At 43.0% G+C, this 23621-nt stretch overlaps 1 protein-coding gene across 5 annotated transcripts in view; it reads right to left on the minus strand.

Moving 5' to 3' along the window:
* Positions 1 to 22576, minus strand: part of MID2 (midline 2) — a 105645-nt gene extending 83069 nt beyond the window's left edge. For 2 of the 5 annotated variants that reach the window (XM_060003153.1, XM_060003151.1), the window contains exons 1-2: positions 21896 to 22114; positions 9351 to 10066 (exon numbers count right to left, since the gene is read on the minus strand). In XM_060003153.1, the coding sequence (XP_059859136.1) occupies positions 9351 to 10010 (660 nt within the window). In that variant the 5' untranslated portion in view covers positions 10011 to 10066; positions 21896 to 22114. Of the gene's footprint in view, positions 1 to 9350; positions 10067 to 10341; positions 10662 to 21895; positions 22115 to 22518 lie in introns of those variants that run through there. The other 3 variants (XM_060003149.1, XM_060003148.1, XM_060003147.1) reach the window with 3 other exon arrangements.
* Positions 22577 to 23621: the final 1045 nt, after the last annotated feature.

The raw sequence follows: 23621 nt of genomic DNA on the forward strand, positions 1-23621 counted from the left end.
ACTAAAAACCTAAATCCAGTGTTCATTTTGATAATATTGAGCTGAAACCACTCTACTTTCCCGGAGGCCTCCATATTGTATTCCACTTGCACGGTTCCTCTTCGGTTCCTGCCTCTCGTACACATCCTCCCCTTTCTCCTTCGCTTGCCCTTCCTCTCTGTCTACCTTCTAGACCAGGAGTGTGCTGCAAGGCTCACTCCTCAGCCTTCATTCAGCTCCCTACTGCCTGGCTCTCCCTCCACGCTAAAGACCCTCAAACCTACGTCTCTTGCCCTGATCCTTCGGCCACCACAAAGGCCTGAATTTCAACCCCTTCTGGAACACTTGCCCTTTCAGTTCTGAGAGTGCCCCATGCTCTATCTCCACCAGATATTTGAACAAACTATTTTCTCTGGACTAGAACACTCCCTGTCCCTGACCCCATCCCTGTCCCCCAACTAGGAGGGACACCTAAAGTCTCTAACGCCACCCAAAGTCTCTTCTGATGCCCCTCCTATGAGCTCGCTCTCTCTCTCTCTCTCTCTCTCTCTCTCTCTCTCTCTCACACACACACACACACACACACACACACACACGCCCCGTGCCTCCACTGCCACAGGACTCACCACACTGTCTTGTAACTGTGTCCTCACTCGTCTGCCTCTGCACACTATGCTGACACCTCCACCAGGGTTGGGATGTGCTGTCTTTTTCACTGGAACCGCAACCCCTTTTCTAGTGCTTGGCACCTCCAGACTCGTCTGAAGTCATCGCCCAAAACTGCTAGTCCCTTCCTAATTTCTCTATTTCTGTAACCGATACCACCATTCTTCAAGACATCTCCTCCTCAAAAATCATTTTTTAATTCTTTCTCTCCATCATCTATAACCACTACAGTCGTTCTCCAAGTCCTGTCAATTCTTTCTTCACAGTCTCTCTCCAGTTGGCCCTCTTCTCCAAGGAATTCATTTATGATTCCCTGCTTTTGAGCCCAATGACTTCCTTTCACTGACCCTTCCTCTGTGCTTCAGAGAACCCTGTGCAAACCTCTGCCATGGCACTTACCATACTGAATTCGAAGATGTTCTTACCTATCTCCCTTACTGAGCTTTGAGCTCAGTAAGGCGGGCACTGTGCCTTAGTTCCTGTGTCCCCAGCTCCTACTACAATGACTTGAACAATTTAAGTGTTTAATAAACAAAGTGCATGCTCATTAATTGTTTTTTAAATGAATGAATGAGCCCCTGGCCTAACACCCTGGGGCTACAGTTTAACTTCTTGTCTGGTCCATCTTCAGGGGAGATAAAGAACAAGAGAGTACCTCATTATATCAACCCTTTGTGAACTTGAGTGTCATTATCACATTTTCCCCTTTAAACCTCACTTCTTTGGGTTCAATAATTCTTGTTTCCTTAATCTTTCTTCACCTATATTATATTTCTGTAACATGTTCTCTTGCCCAATAATAACAGACAGGATTTTCATCCACCCAAGAACAATCTCTGAGTCAGTGTTTTGTAAGCTGTTCTCAGACTGATGATTGTTAGCTCTTTCAGATGTTGATGAGGAGGAGACTTGGGACAAAAGAAATAAAAGAAAAACAGAAAGATAAGAACACAGGTAGTTGGAGTATCCACTAGCTAAACTTGCTCTCAAACCTAAGAAACAATAGAAAACATCTTCCAACACAGAGTCCTGTTAATACTATGTGAGAGTAGAGCCAGAGAATCAATATAATTATTGGAGGGGGGAAAGGGGGGTTCAAATGAGTCTTAGCACACAGTTCGAGTAGAAATGGAATAATATGCATTTTTTACCCTCTCACACACATACAAAACATGTACAGATTTATACATATTATAAGTAACGGGGAGCAAGTCTTGGACAATTAAGAGACCACAGAGAAGCAAGATCTACAAGCAAGAATGATTTTACGATTGTTGAGCTGAAGGCTGGTTTTGCTGAAAAACCCCATGACAGATATTACACCCACCCCATGCACACATGTCCACCACCATACCTTAGAGAGTCCAAATCTAGACACAAATGCTTTGCTCTTATATTTAGCTACTGTGATTCAGTACCTAAGTGAGTGAAAGTGAGAAACAACTTTTTCTGTTCCCTCAGCTATGGTAACCCACCCTGGCCTCCACTGAAGATTTGTCTCATCATGAGGCTCATTTATTAGGGAGATCCCTAGTCTCAGGATAGGTTCTCCTGAAGTCCTAACTCTCCCTAGGGTGACCACAGAAAACTTGCCCTACACTCATGGCCCCCTCACACCCAAGTTATCCACAGATAAGCCCACAGAAGACTAACACAGGCACTCTCTCCTCCTCACACACAGTGACACACATTTATAGGTACACATAGACACACAGATTAAATTCTCAGCCACTCGCCCATGCAGAAATACACACACTCGTATATAATGGCACATACAGATGTATGCAAACATGCCCTCTCAACCCAGTCTCTCATAAAGATATTTCTCCTTCCTTCTCTTATACTCATATTCATACTGGTTCAGAAACAGTCAAATGTTCATTGGTAGATAGATAAGTTGAGAGGGTATCTGTTTTGGCAGACAGGAGTGGGTGAGTAGACAAGCAACTGGGAGAAGGGTGGTGGCTGAGTGAGAATGGGTGGGTAGATGATAGAGTGACTGAGTAGGAAGAAGGACAAGTGACCAACTATGATAAGATTCTAGAATATCATATTTTCCAACCTTTTGACTCTCGTTGTGGTTTTCCTTTGAATATTCTCCAAGTTTCATATCTCCCTTCTCTTTGGCAATCTTTAGCTCTCTCTGTCTCAGTCTCTCTTTGTGTGTGTGGTGTGCGTATTTTACTTTGACATAACAAAAAGCTTACTCTAATACCAGGTAATATTTTATAACAACAAGACCCCTGATAGGTAAATGTAACTACATTTAAGAATTATTTGTAGGACTTCCCTGGTGGTCCAGGGATTAAGAATCCACCTGCCAATGCAGGGGACATGGGTTCAATCCCTGGTTGGGGAACTAAGATCCCCCATGTCGCGGGGCAACTAAGCCCGAGCCACAACTACTGAGCCCGTGTGCTCTAGAGCCTGCGCGCCACAACTAGAGAAGCCTACACGCCACAATGAAGAGCCCACGCACCACAAGAGCCGGCACGCAGCAATGAAAGATCCTGCATGCCGCAGTGAGATCCCACGTGTCACAACTAAGATCCAATGCAGCCAAATAAAGAAAGAAAGAAAGAAAGAAATATTTTAAAAAAAAGAAACAGACATTTCCAATATCTTAAAAAAAGAATTATTTGTAGTAATGAATTTGTGGAAATGTAATGAGATAAAGAAAATGTACTTGTTTATTCCTTTCAGGAAATTCCTCTATTCCCCCTGGTTTTCATCAGCTATATTTTTGGCAGGCTGTGGGCATGGAAATGTGAAGCCGTCACTCTCAAAGAGAATTACAATAATCACATCTGATTTATACAGATGTCACCATGGGGTTAGGCAGTTGGAAAATCCAGCAATCAAAATGGATAGGCACCTAAAGTTAAGGACATGTCGTACTTTTGCTAACACTGTGGTTTTGAACATTAGCAGTAGCTCACAGGAGATTTTTCTCCCCAGACTTCTAAGGTATTCATAATGGTAAGACAGCTTTATATCTTATGAGTATGGAAACAAGCTATAGATGCTGGTATACTTACTGCAAATCCATTACAAAGATTTAATTCACTTGGATTTCTTGAGCATATACTATGTGTGCTAGACATTAAGGAAGACATTGGAGAAATAAAAGACATTGTGCCTGGCCCCCAAAGAATTTATGGTAAAACTGGGGTATGCTGGAGCGGCCTTGTGGGATTTTAATTGAGCACTAAAGAATAGGTAGGATTCCTAAGCAGGCCAAGAGAACAGTATGAGTGAAAGTTAAGAGTCAGGAAAGAGAGTAGTATGTTTAGCAGACAGTTAGGTTAGACTGGACAGGTGAAGGTAACATGTTTGAGAGTGGCAGGAAGAAAAGACAGCTGGGCAAGCATGAGAACCAAGTTGTACAGAACTTGGAATATTGAGTTGAGATCTGTCACCAATAGAGAGTCACCCAAATTTGACCTCTTTTATAAAGCCACATTTATTAATACAATAATATCAGTCTTTTCTAAGGGGAGGAAGTCATGTGACAATGAAAACTCTAAAATGTGAAGCACTAGAAACGCAACACAGATCATGAACTAAGATATATATTGGGAGTAGTAAATGAAAAGTGATAGAGAAAATAGTTACTCTGATAGGCCTTACAACTGTAATAACTGTCATAAACACAATTATTCTTTCAAATTGAAGAACCACTGGTAGCCTTCTGCAGGATATTTAGGTAAACTGGACTATTAACTAAGGATAATAAACTATACTAGGTATGCCAAACCCTCTAGTCCATTTTGAGTACATGTTAAGATGACAGGCTGGCTTCTGGTTATTCTGACCTTTCATCTATAATGTAATGATCTGTTTATTCTTTACTGAACAAATAAATATTAGAGACCACTAATCCTAATCAGGGATTAGTAAAAAAAAAAAAAGTGTAGTTATAAACACCAACAATGAGTCTCCAGAACAAAAAAGTACAAACAAACACTGTATCAGTCACTGGCCAGAAAGTCAAAGCCCTTTCCCTACTCCTGTAGGACTCCCGTGCTCCTCTCAGGGCCAGGGGAGTATACTCAAGGCCATCTCCCCTATAGCTTCTGACAGCTGGCTTTCTCCTTTCTCCTTGGGGAAGAATCAAGCAGATTAAGGGGATAATCCTAAATGCTTTCCTAAATTAAAATTAACTCAAAGAAGTGAGGATATATGACACTAAAAGTCAGACTTCCTCTCTGCTTAATGTGGAGAACTAATATCCTTTTATACTTGGCACCAAACCAAAGTGACTCCTACCCCACTCCATCCCCCTCTCACACAAGCAGCACCTCCCTCTCCCCCCTCAAAGCCCAAGATGTTCCAGACAACATAACAAACCACACGGTTGGGAATGATTCATATGTTTCCACTCTCCGTCCAAAAATGAGCAAAGAAGTTTCCACTTAATTTATAATCTGAATTTTCTGCACATTTCCTAAAAACTTAAAGGGGAACGATTCAAAACTTGGCCTCTCTTTCTCCAAAAATTACTGATTAGTTACAGAGTAAAGGATCTTTTGGTAAAATACTTTTGTGTTCCATCTATCCCTGGAGACAAGGACTATAGCTGCACGATGCCAAATATCTAATCAATCATCCAATGTTTTCATGTTTTCGGATGTTTTCAAAAAGCTGGTGCTCTGTAGATACAGGCTTATTCTATCCAGTCTTTTGTTATCTCAACAGTACATATGGATACAGATTTTTCTGTTTGGAATATTTCTCAAGGCCAATGCCTTATTATAGTTCCAACACCTGCAAATATTTGGCAAGAGATTGTTCTACCTCTCCATGTCCCCCACTCTTCCTGCACCCCGCCCCCAACTCTTGCCATTAAAAAACTCTAAGTTTATACTATGTCTTTTCCTTGACTCTGTTAACCGTTTATCTGTGACCCATGAAATGTGCAGTTGCTGGAGCATAAAAGTAAGTTTCAAATCACATTTCATAGGGAAAATTTAGGTCCAAAACAAAGTGACAGCAGGCTGCAATAGAAAGGTACTTAATTCAACTCAGCTCTAGAAGCTGAGTTCCAGTTCCAGTTCTGGGACTTTGACCAAATTGCTTAACCTCTCAAAGCCTCCATTTATACCACTTTAAGGCGTAGGGCTTCAACTAGACCAAGTCCAAGGCCTACCATCTTAGGAGTCTAAGAATTGCAGCCACTAGATGACATGATACTATACATAGAGAATCCTAAAGACTCTACCAGAAAACTACTACAGCTAATCAATGAATTTGGTAAAGTAGCAGGATACAAAATTAATGCACAGAAATCTCTGGCATTCCTATACACTAATGGTGAAAAATCTGAAAGAGAAATTAAGGAAACACTCCCATTTTACGATTGCAACAAAAAGAATAAAATACCTAGGAATAAACCTACCTAAGGAGGTAAAAGACCTGCACTCAGAAAACTATAAGACACTGATGTAAGAAATCAAAGATGACACAAACAGATGGAGAGATATGCCATGTTCTTGGATTGGAAGAATCAACATTGTGAAAATGACTATACTACCCAAAGCAATCTACAGATTCAATGCAATCCCTATCAAACTACCAATGGCATTTTTCACAGAACTAGAACAAAAAATTTCACAATTTGTATGGATACACAAAAGACCCTGAATAGCCAAAGCGATCTTGAGAAAGAAAAATGGAGCTGGAGGAATCAGGCTCCTGGATTTCAGACTATACTACAAAGCTACAGTAATGAAGACAGTATGGTACTTTTGTGCCAGTATGGTACTGGCACAAAAACAGAAATATAGATCAATGGAACAGGATGGAAAGCCCAGAGATAAACCCACACACCTAGGGACAACTAATCTATGACAAAGGAGGCAAGGATATACAATGGAGAAAAGACAGGCTCTTCAATAAGTGGTGCTGGGAAAACTGGACAGGTACATTTAAAAGTATGAGATTAGAACACTCCCTAACACCATACACAAAAATAAACTCCAAATGGATTAAAGACCTAAATGTAAGGCCGGACACTATAAAACTCTTAGAGGAAAACATAGGAAGAGAACTCCATGACATAAATCACAGCAAGGTCCTTTTTGACCCACCTCCTAGAGAAATGGAAATAAAAACAAAAATAAACAAATGGGACCTAATGAAACTTCAAAGCTTTGGCACAGCAAAGGAAACCATAAACAAGACCAAAAGACAACCCTCAGAATGGGAGAAAATATTTGCAGATGAAGCAACTGACAAAGGATTAATCTCCAAAATATATAAGCAGCTCATGCAGCTCAATATAAAAAAAAACAAACAACCCAATCCAAAAATGGGCAGAGACCTAAATAGACATTTCTCCAAAGAAGATATACAGATTGCCAACAAACACATGAAAGAATGCTCAACATCACTAATCATTAGAGAAATGCAAATCAAAGCTACAATGAGGTATCACCTCACACCAGTCAGAATGGCCATCATCAAAAAATCTACAAACAAATGCTGGAGAGGTTGTGGAGAAAAGGGAACCCTCTTGCACTGTTGGTAGGAATGTAAATTGATACAGCAACTATGGAGAACAGTATGGAGGTTCCTTAAAATCTAAAAATAGAACTATCATATGACCCAGCAATCCCACTACTGGGCATATACTGTGAGAAAACCATAATTCAAAAAGAGTCATGTACCACAATGTTCACTGCAGCTCTATTTACAATAGCCAAGACATGGAAGCAACCTAAGTGTCCATTGACAGATGAATGCATAAAGAAGATGTGGCACATATATACAGTGGAATATTACTCAGCCATAAAAAGAGACGAAACTGAGTTGTTTGTAGTGAGATGGATGGACCTAGAGTCTGTCATACAGAGTGAAGTAAGTCAGAAAGAGAAAAACAAATACTGTATGCTAACACATATATATGGAATCTAAAAAAAAATGGTTATGAAGAACCTAGGGGCAGGACAGGAATCAAGATGCAGATGTAGAGAACGGACTTGAGGACACGGGGAGGGGGAAGGGTAAGCTGGGATGAAGTGAGAGAGTGGCATGGACATATATACACTACCAAATGTAAAATAGATAGCTAGTGGGAAGCAGCTGCATAGCACAGGGAGACCAGCTCGGTGCTTTGTGACCACCTAGAGGGGTGGGATAGGGAGGGTAGGAGGGAGACGCAAGAGGGATGAGATATGGGGATATATGTATATGTATAGCTGATTCACTTCGTTAAAAAGCAGAAACTAACACACCATTGTAAAGCAATTATACTCCAATAAAGATGTTAAAGAAATAAATAAATAAAAATTAAAAATGAGAAAAAAAAAGAATTGCAGCCACTGAGATTGTTGCTCTCTGCAGTCTTGATATGAATGAGAATATCACCCTTAGTGAAATCAACAAACATTAAACTTTGTACAAATTTATAAATATTAAATGTAAATAAAAAATCAAAAACAGCACAAACCATTGTCAATGTCACTCTCAATATTGTTTTCAATAAATTACAGAAGGGAAAATGTATCCTACTCTGAGTATTACTACCCTCACCAACATCATAATTTTTACATATGTTACAATGACTTTTCCATAGCATGGCAAGAGGAAGATCTCCACTCTTTTATTGCCTTCCTTCCATCCCATCTGGGTCTTCCTTCCAGCTTGGCTTATATATCTAGGCCTGATTTTGGAGTGGTAATCTTATTATTCAGTTAAACATTTTATTTTTCTGGAATTTCTGTTAAGTAGCTTCTTAAGAGAAATCAAGCCACGTAGCAGACAGGCAATGGGACTAAAACAATTTTGCTGGATCTGACATTTGTTAACATCAACGTGAGGTAGTAGTGCTTTAAAAAAAATAGGCACTTAGACTTGCATATAAATACTATGCTGGCACAACAACTTCAGAAAACTCTGGCAACCGAACAGGAACTTCCCAGGCAGAGACTGCAAACAAGCACTTCAAAACCAACACTGGCACAAAATATGATACTGGATTAAATATTTATTGCCTTCAGTTTAAATTTTTAGTTCAGGTATTTGATTATCCCTCCTAACTTCGTGGTACACTGAAGTCCCTTTTTTGGCTGTTTGTTTTGTTTTGCTCTGTTTTTTAAGGCAGGTTTAGAATTAGCCCCCTCTTAAGGGCTTAGTGGCAATTTGTAGTGGCCAGTACCAAAACTTTGCTTATTTAGTGTACTGAGTGTGCAAACACATACACTACTGTCCTCCACAAAAACCTCTCACCTACATAGATACACTCAGACACCTCCACCCACACATACCGGAGACACACCCAACCTTCCCATAGCTATACGCATATATATGCAAATCAGCACATATGCTAATTGTAATACACCTACACGGGTACTCACATACTTAAAAGAAGAGGTAGAAAGATCACGGCAAAGATATATAGGGTACAATATATCACTGTCAGAGGAGAGAGGCTGCTGTTTCTCTGGCCGTACTATTAGTATGAGCCATAGGCTAATTCCCCCAGAACTGGCCAGAGGTGAACGAACGCAAACAGGTTTGTGCAACAGATGAAACAGGTTCCAGTGAGAGCCTGCAGGCGAGGAGGCTATTTGTCACGAGAAGAATTTGGAGTTAATTCACTTGTCATATAGAAAAAGTGACCTGGTTTATTAAGGAACTTGCTAACTGTATAACTGTGTATAAAGAGACAAAGTCGTGTAAGGGGTATCTCCCAGATCCCTTACCTTGAGCTTCTCAAACCGATCATTCAGGGACGCGACCTGATGGTCTCGGTGACGCCCCACCAGTTTGCATAAGGCACAGATCAATTGGTCATCAGATACACAATACATGTTCACTTTCTCATTCTCATGGTCCAGGCAGGTGATCCCTCGAAGATGTGTGTCCGGCACTGGTTCCACCAGGCGGTGGCTGGTGAAAGGTTTCTTATTGGGGTGCGTGGCCCGCAGGCAACGGTCACAGTAGGAGACCTCGCAGGTGATGCATGTTTTCACTGCATCCCTTGGCGGGTCCTGCTCACAAAACTGGCAAGCAATTCGCTCACTAGACATGGCGCTGCTGGGCCTGTAAGTCCTCTCCCGGCGACTCTCACTTGGGGAATTGGGTCCACTGACGGAAGCCTTCTGGAAGCGGTCAATAATGTTCTGCAGAGTCACATTCCTCTTGAGGCCGTCCAGGCCCCGGTGGTTCAGTGAGATAACATACCTGCACGTAGGACACTGGAAAGCAGTAATGGGTTCAACGGATTCACCAGAGCTGCAGCTGGAGACCAAGATGCGATGGGCACAGCTGAAGCAGAGGCTGTGAGCACAAGGGAGCAGAAGGGGGTCTTCAAACAACTCTAGGCAGATTGGACAGGTCAATTCAGACTCCAGTGTTTCCATCTTTAGTGAAAATAATCCTGCTGAGGCATTAAGAACCGCAGAGGCTGGGCTTTCACCTGCAAGGAACACGAAGCAAGAGTCATTAAGCATTTCCAAAGGAAACGTGGATGTAGCATAATTACACACTAACCAATGGAGGTTTTACAGGCTGGATTCCCCAGGGATGCTGGAGCAATAAGAAAGTGAGCTGGGAATTAATCAAAAAGCCATTCTCCCCCTTTAAACCTTGTTTTTGACAAATGCGTGGGTTTATTTTCCTGCACTAATAAACAGAAACTAGAGGCCATCTCTGAATCCCGGTTTACTGACTCACATTCCTGTTCCAACTCACCACACTGGTGCGGATCAGTCTCTCACACACCCTCTCCACTGACATCTCTTGTCCTGGACTATGATGCACCTGAGGCCCTGCCAAATTCTCAGTCTCCATTCTCCAATATTGTTCTCTATTTTACTTCCAGTTAAAATACAGAGGCTGCTCCTATTTCACATCTAGTGGAAGGAAAACAAGGCCATATTTGAAACTAACTCTCTAGTTCTTGAAATGATCCCATTCTCAGAGCCTGCATAAAAAGAGAAGAGAGAGCTTTAGAAAAATGTAGTTCTCAGCACAGGATAATAAGTTCTTCAGATGTGTGAACTTGAATTACTTCCTGTTACCACACATGGAAATTTCTGTTCCATCCTATTTCTAGTAAATTGAGTTACTAGAGACAAATAGGAAAAATATTAAAATATAAAAAGTATAAAATATATTTTGTTGGTTTAAAGTGTTAATCTTATTTATAGGAAAGAGAAAGGCATCTTTTGCTTTTGAATAACTTTTGTTCATCATCTCACTATCACCGGAGACTCTCATCAGGGCTTGAAAGTTTGATTCCGCCACTGGTATTTGTTCAGGTTTTGTCATCTGTCAGAGATATCTGCATAGCCCTCTCACAGGAAACTTAAATACTGAGTACAATTATACATTGTGCATAAGTACAATAGATGTATCCCTAAAAGCTGTTTCTAAATCAAACCTTTTAAGTGCACTTAACTAACTAGCTATTTAATGGAAATCTATAGGAAATTGGACTGTAAAAGTGAAGAATCTTTTTGCAAAATGGTCACTCTCAGTTGGTTTGATAAGTTTGATGTTTGTATAACCACTTTTTTTAAAAGTGAGGTGTGTGGTGTTCTTATTTTACAATTTACAAGAGCTTGGAAATTGTTGGCTAGTATTTTGTAGCTTATAACATCTATCAGCATTCACCTATAGAGATGAAAAAGTAAAACAATTAAAATGTACATATATCATAGAATCTTAGAATTGGAAGAGACTTTAGAGATGATAGATTCCAACTTCCACTCAAAGCAGGAATATTGCCTTTGGTAGTTCCATTGGTCAAATTCAACATGTCCATAAATGAACTTGCTATTCTTCCCTGCCCCCCAAAACAAAACACCTGCTCCTCTTCCAATTTTCCCTATCTGTTGAATGTCACCATCCAAGCCTAGAAACCTAGGAGTTCTCTCACTGAACATGTTTATCACTTCAACCACTTGGTGGCTTCCAGAACATTCTGTTTTATTTCATTTACACATCTGTGTCTCCAGCTAACCCTCCTTGCTCCTTGAGGGCATCAACTATTTCATATTTTTATTCATAGTACAGTGCCTCACACTCACAGAGTATTTAAAAATTGTTAAATGAAGGATCCCTTCAAGTAGAGGAAGTTAAAGAAGGGGCCTAGCATTTATTGAGTACCTCCTGTATTCTGAGTGCCATGTTAAGAACTTTACACACAATATTTCATTAAATTCTATCAGGAAGGCTGTACGGAAGGTACTAATACTATATGCATATTATGGTTGGGAAACTGGGGCTCAGTGTTATTAAGTAAATGAACCAGGAACACACACACCCAGAGCACTGGGGCAGTCTAATGCCAAGGCCTGTGCTCTTTCCCACACACCTTTATTTCAATCATCTCACCTCCTTCACTTGACAAATATCTTGACTATTTTACAAGAGGGCTTATAGACACCATGTTTCCACTTCTATTTGTGTCTCTCTGTGTCCCTCTGAGTTTCTCTGAATCTGCCTCTCACTCCTAGTCCCTTTCAGAATCATACCTCTTTCTTCTAGGCCCATCTCCACCTTACTCTGCATTTCTATTACTGCCTCTTCCAGAACTGCAGGTCTGCATTCCTCAGTGTCTGTGTTGGAAGCTACCTGGGAGAATCGAGTAAGGCCTCCTGCCAAAATTATAGTTGGTCAAGATGCATTGCTGATAGACCTGCCTCTGTGTTGTAACCTTTACAAAAACAATTAGAGTACCACAACTCTTCTAAATCTTAGGATCACGCCATATTAATTCTTCTGTACAGAGGAAAAGCTCTGCGAATTTTCCTGCAGTCCTAAAAGTTGTTCCTGACTACTGAGACACTTGAACCTCACTATGAAACTAAGCTTAGGAAAGCATGCTATGGGTCAGGATTGCCTTGGATAAGGTCAAAATAGGATTTTTAACCAGGGATTCCTGAAACTTCTAGAAATGTTTAAAGGATGCTGTATGTATATCATATATACACTTTCACGGGGAGAGGGTTGTCCATAGCATTCAAAATGTTCTCAAAAGAGTCCTTGGCAGAAAAAAAGCCAAACATCAGTGCTTTAAAATAACTACCTTAACTGATTTCGGCTGTATAGAGAATAATATAAGATGGTTACACTCTGTTCCTTATGGTAAGTAACTTTTTCTATTATACTGTTTCTATTCTGTTTTATTTTACAATTTCGGGGAACTGAGTATTTTTGCAACTTCTCCAAACATCTGTTCATCTCATCTCTCATTTATGAGGCCACCTTGTTCTGGTCACTCCTAATATTTCAGCATCCTTTCAACCTATCTCCCATTTTCCCTACCTCCCTGATTACCTAAGCACATTTCCCCTTTAAATTTATTGTGCTTTTGCCATGTGCCAGGCACAACAACCCTCTAAAAGGCAGGTACTATTTTACAACAACAAAAAAGGTAATGTGTCCAGGGTCACACTTGTTTGCAAGTAGCAAAGTTAAGATTCAAAACCAGATAAAACTGAGAGTCCAAAAATAAACTCCTATATTTATGGTCAACTGACTTTTGATAAGGGTTCCAAAACCATTCAACAGGGAAATAATAATCTTTTTGACAAGTGGTTCTGGGATAACCGGATGCCCACATGCAAAAGGATGAAGTTACAGCCCGACCTCACACTATACATAAAAATTTACTCAAAATGGATCCACAATCTAAATGTAAGCACAGAAACTATAAAACTCTTAGAAGGAAACGTAAGTGTAAATCTTCATGACCTTAGGTTAAGCAACGGTTTCTTAGATGACACCAAATGCACAAGTAACTGAAGAAAAAAAATAAATTGGACTTCATCAAAATTTAAAACTTCTGTACTATAAATGACACCATCAAAAAAGTGAAAAGACAACTCACAGAATAGGAAAAATATTTGCAGATCATACATGTGATACAGGTCAAGTATCCAGAAATACACAGAACTCTTACAGCTCAACAATAAAAAGGCAAAAAAATATTTTAAATGGCAAAGGATCTGAATAGACATTTCTCCAAAGAAGATATGCAAATGATCAGTAAGCATATGAAAATGTACTCAACATCATTGGCCATTAGGGAAATACAAATCAAAACCACATTGAGATACCACTTTACACTCACTAGGATACCTATAATATTACTTCACACACACTAGGATGGCCATAATTTAAAAACATAGCAAATGTCAGCCAGGATATAGAGAAATTGGGACCCTCATACATTGCTGGTGGGAATGTAAAATGATGCAGCTGCTTTGGGAAATAATTTGGCAGTTCCTCAAAATGTTAAATGTAGAGTTACCATATGATCCAGAAGAACTGAAGATATGCTCACTCAAAAACTTGTACACAAATGTTCATAGCAGCATTATTCACAATAACCAAATGGTGGAAACAATCCAAATGTCCCTCAACTTATGAACAGATAAACAAATGTGGTATGTCCATACAACAGAATATAATTTAGCAAGAAAAAGGAATGAGGTACTGATACATGCTACGACATAGATAATCTTTGAAAACATTATGCTAAGTAAAAGAAGCTAGTCACAAAAGGTCACAGATTATATGATTCCCTTTATAGGAAATGCCCAGAATAGGCAAACCCATAAGAACAGAAAGTAGATTAGTGTTTGTCAAGGGCCTGGGTCGGGGGGCATGGGGGTAGGGGGAATGGAGAGTGGCTGCTAATGGTATGGGTTTTCTCTTGACGATGATGAAAATGTCTAGGATTTAGCAGTGATGATTGCACAGCTTTGTGAATATACTAAAAACCACTGAATTGTACACTTTAAAATGGTGAATATTATGGTATATGGATTTTACCTTAATTTTTAAAACAGATTCCAACCCACAATCCAGAGTGTGAACAAACACCTAACCACTATTCCATACTGTCAACTGTGTAATTATGTACTATTTCTAAACTCTACTGAATTGCTTACTCCTTTCAATTGCTCTTCTAGGTTAGTGATTCCCTGTCTAGGTTTTGCAATACCTGGGACATCTCTAATGATCAATGGGTGTCAGAAAATTATCAGCTCCCAATTTTTTATTCATTTAAAAATGATAAGACTCCTAAAAAATATTTGACTCCTAGATCACAAAATACCTTTAGGAAGTACAGGAGGAAGTGGTAGGACAAAAAATAAAACAATGGCAGTGCTGCAACTTCAAAAAGCTTGTGAATCATTAATCTATGCAGAATTAGAGAATACACTAAGGATAAAGACAGGATGTAAACCTGGTAGAGTGTCACTGAATGACAGGCAATCATGAAGCTTTTGCCAGAAAACACAATGGTTTGTCATAAAAATGCACTGATGAAATGCCTAGGCGGGCAGACCAAATGCCATGTTAAGAAACAAATGCCCACACCCACATCCACTGATTTGTTCCCTTCCATATCATTTAGTTACTGCTGTGTAGTCAAATAAGGATGCTTATGTATTTGCCCTTGTTCTAGTATAAAATTGTTTCTGTATGGCTTATCGTCACCCTGCACCCCCCTTCAGGCTGAGACTCCTGAAAAAAAAGTTGATGAGAATAAACTTTAAGAAGGTATCATAAGACTGTGTGAGTAGATAGAAATACAAAGGAGGAGTTTTCAATGCAGACGATTAAAATAAAAATAATACATTCTGCACTTACAAAATGAAAGATTGATTTCAGCATTGCCCTTCAAATCCAAAATTCGGTTAACTCTGATCAGAGAGAGAAGTCATGATCTGCACTTGGCAGAATGCTATTATTTCAAGTGTTATTTGAACATAATTAAATGCCTACTTATTTCAACAGCTTATATTCCATCTAGTGTTCATCTTCCAGATCCACGGAACACGGGTCTGGGCTCTCATTACCTCCCTGAGGAGCCACAGTCTCCCTTTCTTCACAGAAAGACCATGAGTATAAAACCCAACCTGACCCCTGGGCTGTACAATGAGGATTCAGCTGGCTTGTAGAATTTACATTCTTCAGGATATTAACAGTAATGTCCCATGAGCTCTTCCTAAAAACACCAGAAACTGCCTCTCTGCCTTGGAGGATGAGCAAATGAGTCCTGGCTTAGTCTGATGTTCCCTTAACTGTAAAATGTCATTCAAGTTGGACTAGAATCACCAGACAATCTCTTTAACATGTGTTCCAGCTCTGACATCCTATTATTACAGAGCTCTTGCTATCTGTTACCACATAGGAAAGACACCTTGGATTACTGAAAACCAGCTCCTCAAGACACAAGTCTTATTTATTAGTGTGACTAGAAAGGCTGACAGGGCTTCCCTGGTGGCGCAGTGGTTGAGAATCCGCCTGCCGATGCAGGGGACACGGGTTTGTGCCCTGGTTCGGGAAGATCCCACGTGCCGCGGAGAGGCTGGGCCCCTGAGCCATGGCCGCTGAGCCTGTGCGTCCGGAGCCTGTGCTCCGCAACGGGAAAGGCCACAACAGTGAGAGGCCCGCATACCAAAAAAGAAAAAGAAAAAGAAAAAGAAAAGAAAGGCTGACAAGAATGGGCATCATCATGAAAGGAACTGGAAATAAACAAAATGCATTACTTACCCTTGGCTAAGCCAAGGTGCCCAAGGACAGTGGCTGGTTTTGCCTGTTGTACTTCAAAGAAGATATAATGGGTGTTCCAGGGAACAACTAAAGGTGAGGAGAGTCCCATGGGAGTACAAACTAATGACAACACCTTTTGGAAGAAAAGGAAGACAACCAAATCCTAGAATACTATTAGTAGGAAAAGACCTCTTTAATTTCAGAAATGATCATTTGGGAACATAAAAGGCAACCAACGCATAGAATTCTCACCCTAAAAAGACAGACTGAAAATAGAAACCCAGAAAAAAGAGGCTAGGCGGTCAGTAAGCATAATTAATAATAACAGTCACCTTACATTTGTGTACCAGTTTTACACTTTTCAAATGGCTCCAAAGCCACTATCTCATTTGATCCTCACAACAGAGCCTGGTTGTCGTCCTAGCTCTAAACTGAATTAGCTGAGTGATCCCAGGTAAGACATTTAAACTGTTTGGGCCACAGCCTCCTCATCTGTCAAATGAAAAATACCTGCCCTACCCATCTCACAGGCTCTTGTGAGGATCAGATGAGAATAAAATAAAATTATTAACTTGCTTTAAAAATACAGATATTCTCAACACACATTCACAGATGACAGATACAGAGCAAGTTATTAAGGAAATAGCACATGTTTGGAAATTCACCCCAAATGCATGGTTGACATAATAGAGGACAATTACACTCCCCCACAAGTTTTCTGGAGGGCCATGAGTCTTCTTGTGGTATTTATTATGCTCATATGTCTCCCCTGTTAGACTGGAGTCCCCCGCAAAGGGAAGAACTGTCTCTCTTCTTTTTTCTTAAGCTTTTATCACACACAGGGTGAGCTCAGGACTGGAGGTTGATTACAGACTGACAGCACCAGAGCCAGTTCCTGTCTAATAGGTTATTAAAGCCTACTTAATATTTTACAGTACATGGATTTAATGATTTTTTTAATGACTTGAGACCTATACTTTTTTTTAAAGATGGTTTTGATGTGAACCATTTTTAAAGTCTTTATTGAATTTGTTGCAATGCTGCTTCTGTTCCATGTCTTGGCCTTTTGGCCCCAAGGCATGTGGGATCCCAGCTCCCCCACCAGGGATCCAACCCATACCCCCTGCATTGGAAGGCGAAGTCTCAACCAGGGAAGTTCCTTAATGATCTTTTTTTTTTTAATAATTAGCTCCTAAATCCAGCCATTGGCTATTTTATACAATATAGTCATCATAAACATTAAAAGGAATATCACAATAGCAGAACTAAAAGTCCTAGATCTGCTACAAACACAATAGATTAATCTAAGTAACCAAGAAATAGATTTACCAAGGTAACACATGATAATTGTCACAAATCATTAAGTATAATTCATAACACCTTTATCTTAATGCCAATTACACTAGCAGTTTCCAGATTGGAGAACAAACTTAATTTACCTACTGCTACCAGCACAGCTTTCCATCTATTCTAGGACTGCTTTTCCCAATCTGTTACCCAATAAAATATTTGTAAATTTTTTAATGTTCAGTGCCCCCCCCCCAAACTGGGCAGTCATCTCTACTTCTACAGAATAAAACTGGCAATATATGTATGTAGGGCATGCTGTTGAGTGTTAGGCTGAGAGGACCCCAAGTTCAGGTCAGAGACAAGGGACAGAGAACAGAAGCCTATTTGAAATCAAGCTTCTACTCCCCTGGGAACCACATGGATCTTAGCAACACTGAACAAAGGGCTATAGACAAAGCGATGGAGGATTCTGGACCGTAAACCATTTTTCTATCTCTGGGCTGTATACATTCAGACATGTCACTGTCCTGCATTAGCACTGTCTACCATGCCCATACATTATACCCCTAACTGGGAAAACTGTAAATACCGGGATTTTCTGTTTCAGGAGGATTTTAGGTTATATAATGAATTTGTTATCAGATCTTCTGGTCTCTGTAAGAGGAAGATTCAGAGACTGGGGATGCTGTTCATCAACTAGAGGAGTCTGACCTGCAGGAAAGAGTCTGAGACAAAGCCCAAGGTCAGGCAGTCAGAGCTCTGCAGGGAGAAAAGAACCCAAGTAGAACAAGTCTTCCTAAGGATACTTTGCTAACCCACTTAGGCAGAACCAACACCCTTATTATGTATTCAGTTGAACCCAACACAGAGAAGGGAGTAGTGGATGTTGGCACATTACTCAAAATCCCTCCACCACCCATACTTTAACCATCTAGTAGTCTTAGCAGCTTACAGGATTTCTAAGGGCAATGCAGGAGCTGGGAGACTGTCAAAAAGAATATGTCTGGCTGTGATCATGGAGAAGGGGAAGATGGAAAAAGAGAAACTGTAGAAAGAGCCACAAACCTCCAGTGCCCACAGAAGACTCTTAGCAGAGTTTTAATTCATGAAAATGGAGACAGAAACATATATTGATCCTTGGAAGAGAAGGGAAATAAAAAGAGGGCTAGCAGCCCGTACAGAGGGGATCATTGGAGTTGGAACTTCTTGTCTCAACACCACTCATCTGGTCTTCTCACATGTTAGCATGATCCAACACACTGGTTGAGAAACACTTTTCTAGTCTATTTTTCACACTGCTCAGTGATGAACACAATGTTTGTTGAGAGACCTGAAATACAGACATTAGCACAACACCACCTTGGTACCCAAATTTCATTCATCAAAAAGTGAACAACTGTGAACTCTCCTGAACTGTCGTATATCCGGTATCAACATGTTACATGTCATATCTTGGTGATGCAATGCTCTAAGTCAAGGCACTCAGCCTAAGTAAGGAGGTGCTTCACAAACACAGTACCACATGTTCCCCTTTTGCACAGAAGAGAAGACCACAAACTTAATGCTAACTGGAAATGGAACACCCCCTGGCCTCCACTAGCAGCAGAGGACCATGGCCTAACAGCTAGGGACTTACCAAGACCCATAGAGACTGAATGACACACACACACAAGGCCAAGCAGGTACCTCTGAGAACAGCCATTTGAGACACGTTCTGTGCCTCCGCCCTGTCTTCACCTCCTTTTTAGGGCTGTCTGTCCCTGTTGGGAAAGAGAGAACCTGAGTACTAAGGGACAGAGTCAAGGGAGGACATTCTCTCCTCTTCACCAAGTAGCAAAGACATACTCCTTCTGCAGTTTCCTTCTCAACTGTCATGGTGTCAGCAGATTTCATGGGAGGAGGGATGAGGGAATGGACAGGCTCACTACCCACAGCAATTTTTGGACGCTATTATGAGACTCCACTGGCACTGCTTTAGGATATACAAGTTTGAGCAAGTTGCCCTGCACTTAGAGGAGGGATTAACTAAACCAATTTCACCTAAATCAGTTTGCACTGTTCAGATGATATGTTCATGAAGCAAGCAAGTCATTCTGATTTGCGGCAGTACTTCCCCGGGGGGTGGCCTTGCAAGGTACAACATGCTAGATGAGGAGTCTAGTAGTCACGAAAGTGAATGGGAGGGAAACAATTGCTCCTTCATGTCCCTATAGCCTCTACCCCTGCCCTGCACAGCCCCTCCCTGGCCTAATCCCGGAGCTGCAAGTAAGGAGGTAGGCCTTAAACAAGCAGGAGGCCAAGATACAAGGCCAAGGCTGCGGCCTTAGACCAGTCAACAGAGGATTCTGCACGCTGTAGGTGCTTTTAATAAATATTATTGACTCACCACTGCTAGATGCTAATCATGCTCAGGTAGCCATGACTAAAATTATTTATGCCACTTTTCAGTAGAAATTAACTACCTGACCCCATATGGGCTAAAAATTAGTGAGGTTATGTTTTCAAATGAGTCTGACTCAGATTGTTAGGTTGGAGTACATTAGATATGATTCAAGCCTTAGTGTGAAATAATCGCCAATTACTCTGTATGCCTACTTTTATGTATGTTTTCATTCAGTTGCATGTGCACGAGAGTAAAAAAAAAAGAAACAGACTTAGGACCAAAGTAGAGTGATATATTTGGCTCCCAAGGGGATTAATAATGGCAAGTGGGGGTTCCCAGTAAACTAGGGTTGCTACTTACACCCAATCTATTACCCCAATAAAAGGTAAATGAAGAACTTTCTTCGAAAAGTATAGTGCTGAGAGTTTATAGAACCCTTTCATCTTCAAAGGGCCATGCCAAGACTCACAATAGCCAGTACACAATATGATGCCTTTCATACAAGTGAAAGGTCACAGGAATGTCCTAAGGCCACAAAGCCAATGCAACATCAGATTTGGGAATGAACTCTCTGATCTTCTTGGCTCCTAGACTTGTATTTCAAGCACATAAATCAAGTTGTGAGGAACAATCAGGAGAAATCTAATTTACATTATATATCTGCATTAAGTTAATTGATTGGGCAGGAATATAGAAAAATAGCAAAGACTCTTCCCCCCCGCCCCCAGGGCAGTGATCAGTGGAGAGAAGTGAAAAGGGGCATGTGAGGGTTAGGGGTAACCAGCCCGGGTAGAGTACGGAGGGAGTCTCCCTATTCAGCAGTTCCCTTCTTTTGGAACATTGCCAGAGAACTGATTAGAGTACTGGGAGGGAACAGAATGGGGTTAAAGGCAGACCTCTTGGCCCAATTTGAGAATCTGAAGAATCAACTCACACACAGTAGTACTTGTCTATTTACATAGCCTCTAATATATTCCTTTATAAGGGCTCCTCTTCACAAACAACCATCACCATGCACCCTCCCCACACTCAGAAACCCTCAAAAAGGCAAAGTGGTTCACAAGCCAGAGGCTGCATGGCTGGGAGGCTGGGAGTGCACAGATTGATGGGGAGGAGTCCAGGGGACGGGTGGTTGGTGAGAGATTCGGGTGGGCAGGTAGATGTGTGACGACCACGTAGGAAGAAGGCGAGTGAGCGTGAAGGCGGGTAGGGGAGTGTGGAAGAGAGAAAGTGAAGAACCTAAGGACCCCAGGATCCCAATTTCCTGCTCCGAGAAGAAACACCTCCAAGAAATGCGCTGCATACGAAATGCTAAGTAACCTAATCCTTATCACCGAAAATGTTTCTGTAAATCTACTCCGCCGTTATTTACTTAATTCTTACGAGCCAGGAATGGAAAAACCCCACCTCTCCCGGGTTCAGTCGCAGCCTGTCCTGGGCACCTATAAGTTTTCCCTCTCCCCCACTGAGCTGCTTTCACAGCTAGGCCAGAAATAAGGAACCACCCAGACGGAGACTCGAGGATCGCTCCCCCGGCAGCAAAGGGATTAAGTTTCGCCGGGCCTTCCTGCGGGCAGGCTGTCCGCAGCAACCGGCTGCCGCAGCAGCCACCGCCGGGCGGCCGAGGGGCGCCGCCCGGGCCGAGGAGGCTGCCGGCCGCGGGAGCGTGGGAAGGCGGCGGTGCCCTTTCCCAGACTAGCACCCAGGCTCCAGGAGAGCCGCTCGAGGGGCCGCACCCGGCCCCACCGGGCTGCGCGGGAGGCCGTGGACCCGCCCCCGCCCCGCATCGCGGAGTGCAAACTCCGTCCCAGGAGGGCAGCGACGGGTGCCCGGGCCCCAGCGGCGCAACGGGAAGCCAGGGCCGGGCCGGGGCGCCCTCCGTCGCCGCCGCCACCTCGAGCCTCGCGGGCCCCGTCATCACGCCCCGCCGAGCCCCGGAGCAGCCTTCTGCCCGCGCCGGGCCCCGGCCGCACCTGAGACGCGGCCCGAGCCGGGGCCGAGCCCTGCGCCTGCGGTGGCGCTCGGCCCCCAGGGCCGCGGCGAGGGGGCGCGTTTTACCCAGAGCATTCCCGGCTGCCGGCCATGTCCTCGGCGCGCCCGAGGGCGCCGGGTGCTCGCCTGCCTCCTGCGCGAACTGGCTCGGGCTCCGGCGCGAGCTCCCCGGCCGCCGCCGCCGCCGCTGCCGCCGTTGCCGTCGCCGCTCTAGGCCGCCGCCCGCCTTCGCCGCCGCCGCCGCGCAGCAGCCGGGATCCGCCCGCCCGCGCGCCCCGCCGGGGACAGCACGGCGGCCGCCAAGCTACCGCGGCTGGGTCTCCCGAGCCAAACTTAGAGTTTTCGCTCCTCAGTCCAGGGGCAGCACCATGACACCGCGGCAGCACCACACTGTCATTTCCGCCGCCGCAGAAGGAGGGGAAAAAAAGGCAATCCTGACGAAAAGGGGGATGGGGTGGGGGCGAACCGGGCTGGGACTGCCGCCCCGAGGGAGCTCTGGGAAGGGCCCGGCAGCACGGTGCTCGGCCACCTTCCCCGGCTCACCTTCCGCCGCCCCCGCCGCTCCCAGCTCCCCCTGCCCCTCCTCTGGAGGCGCGTTTACATGTTTTCTCCCCTGGCAGGAGTGACCGGAGAAACCTGAGCGAGCAAAGGCAGCGGGTGGGTGGGGTTCAGGCTACTACTGTACCTACCAGCTGATTCCAGCAGCCTTTTCTCCAGCGCCCTGTCATCTTGAAGGAAGACACACGGAGAGGGGCCCGAACGGGTGTGTGTGAGAGTGTGTGTGTGTGTGTGTGTGTGTAAGTAAGAGAGAGAGAGAGAGAGCAGAATGTGTGTGAAATGCAGAAGGAAGGCTCTGGCCAAACTCTTCTCCCAGCCGCCAAGCCCCTGGTCCCACAAACCCCCAGATTAGAACAACGAAAAGGCGGTTGCAACCGGCAGTGAGAAAAGAGTGCCTAGGTCCACCGCACAGGTCCTCGGGCGAAGCTGCTCTATGCAAAGTTAACTACAGAGTAAAACAAAAATAGTGGAGGAGACAGAAAAGGGCAGACAATTGAAGGAAACCCAACCCCTCTTTCTTTTTACAAAGGGAGAATGGCTGTGTTTTATTGGCCTTGGGCAGAAGTTGTGGGGATGGATTAAAGCCACCAAAATTTAAAAACAAAACAAAAAAAAATGGGAGAGAGAATATGGCTTCATTTACACATTCAAATCCTTGATGGACAAGAGGGTCGTTAATAAGAGGACAATGGGACAGATGCCAGCCATACAGGTATTCAATGTCCCTAATAAGCTAATTGGTCCATCTGGAACCCAGAAGCGCTCATTGGTCTGGAGTAAGCCCTTGGGCTGACCTGTCATTGTCTCAGAGACCACTGCCCCACTCACGAGGAGGGTGGGAGAGGGAAGGAGGAGGCCCCAGAGGAGATTCTGGAAGGGGAGAAAAAGGGGAGATGAAAGGGAAAGAAGTGAGAAAATGGGAGGAAACAACCCCCTCTCACACAGGCCTCGCATTACCTTCCATGGGAATGATTCCAGAAAAATTAAGGTAATTCTGGGTGTATCCCATCAGAGAACCAATAGTAATTAGCCAACACCCCTGTAAAACAATGTGCTAGGACTTCCCTGGTGGTGCAGTGGTTAAGAATCTGCCTGACAATGCAGGAGACAAGGGGTTCGAGCCCTGGTCCGGGAAGATCTCACATGCCGCGGAGCAACTAAGTCTGTGCGCCACAACTACTGAGCCTGCACTCTAGAGCCCGCGAGCCTGTGCTCGGCAACAAGAGAAGCCACG

This window comes from Delphinus delphis, chromosome X (assembly GCF_949987515.2).
Source record: "Delphinus delphis chromosome X, mDelDel1.2, whole genome shotgun sequence".
Lineage (NCBI taxonomy): Eukaryota > Metazoa > Chordata > Mammalia > Artiodactyla > Delphinidae > Delphinus > Delphinus delphis.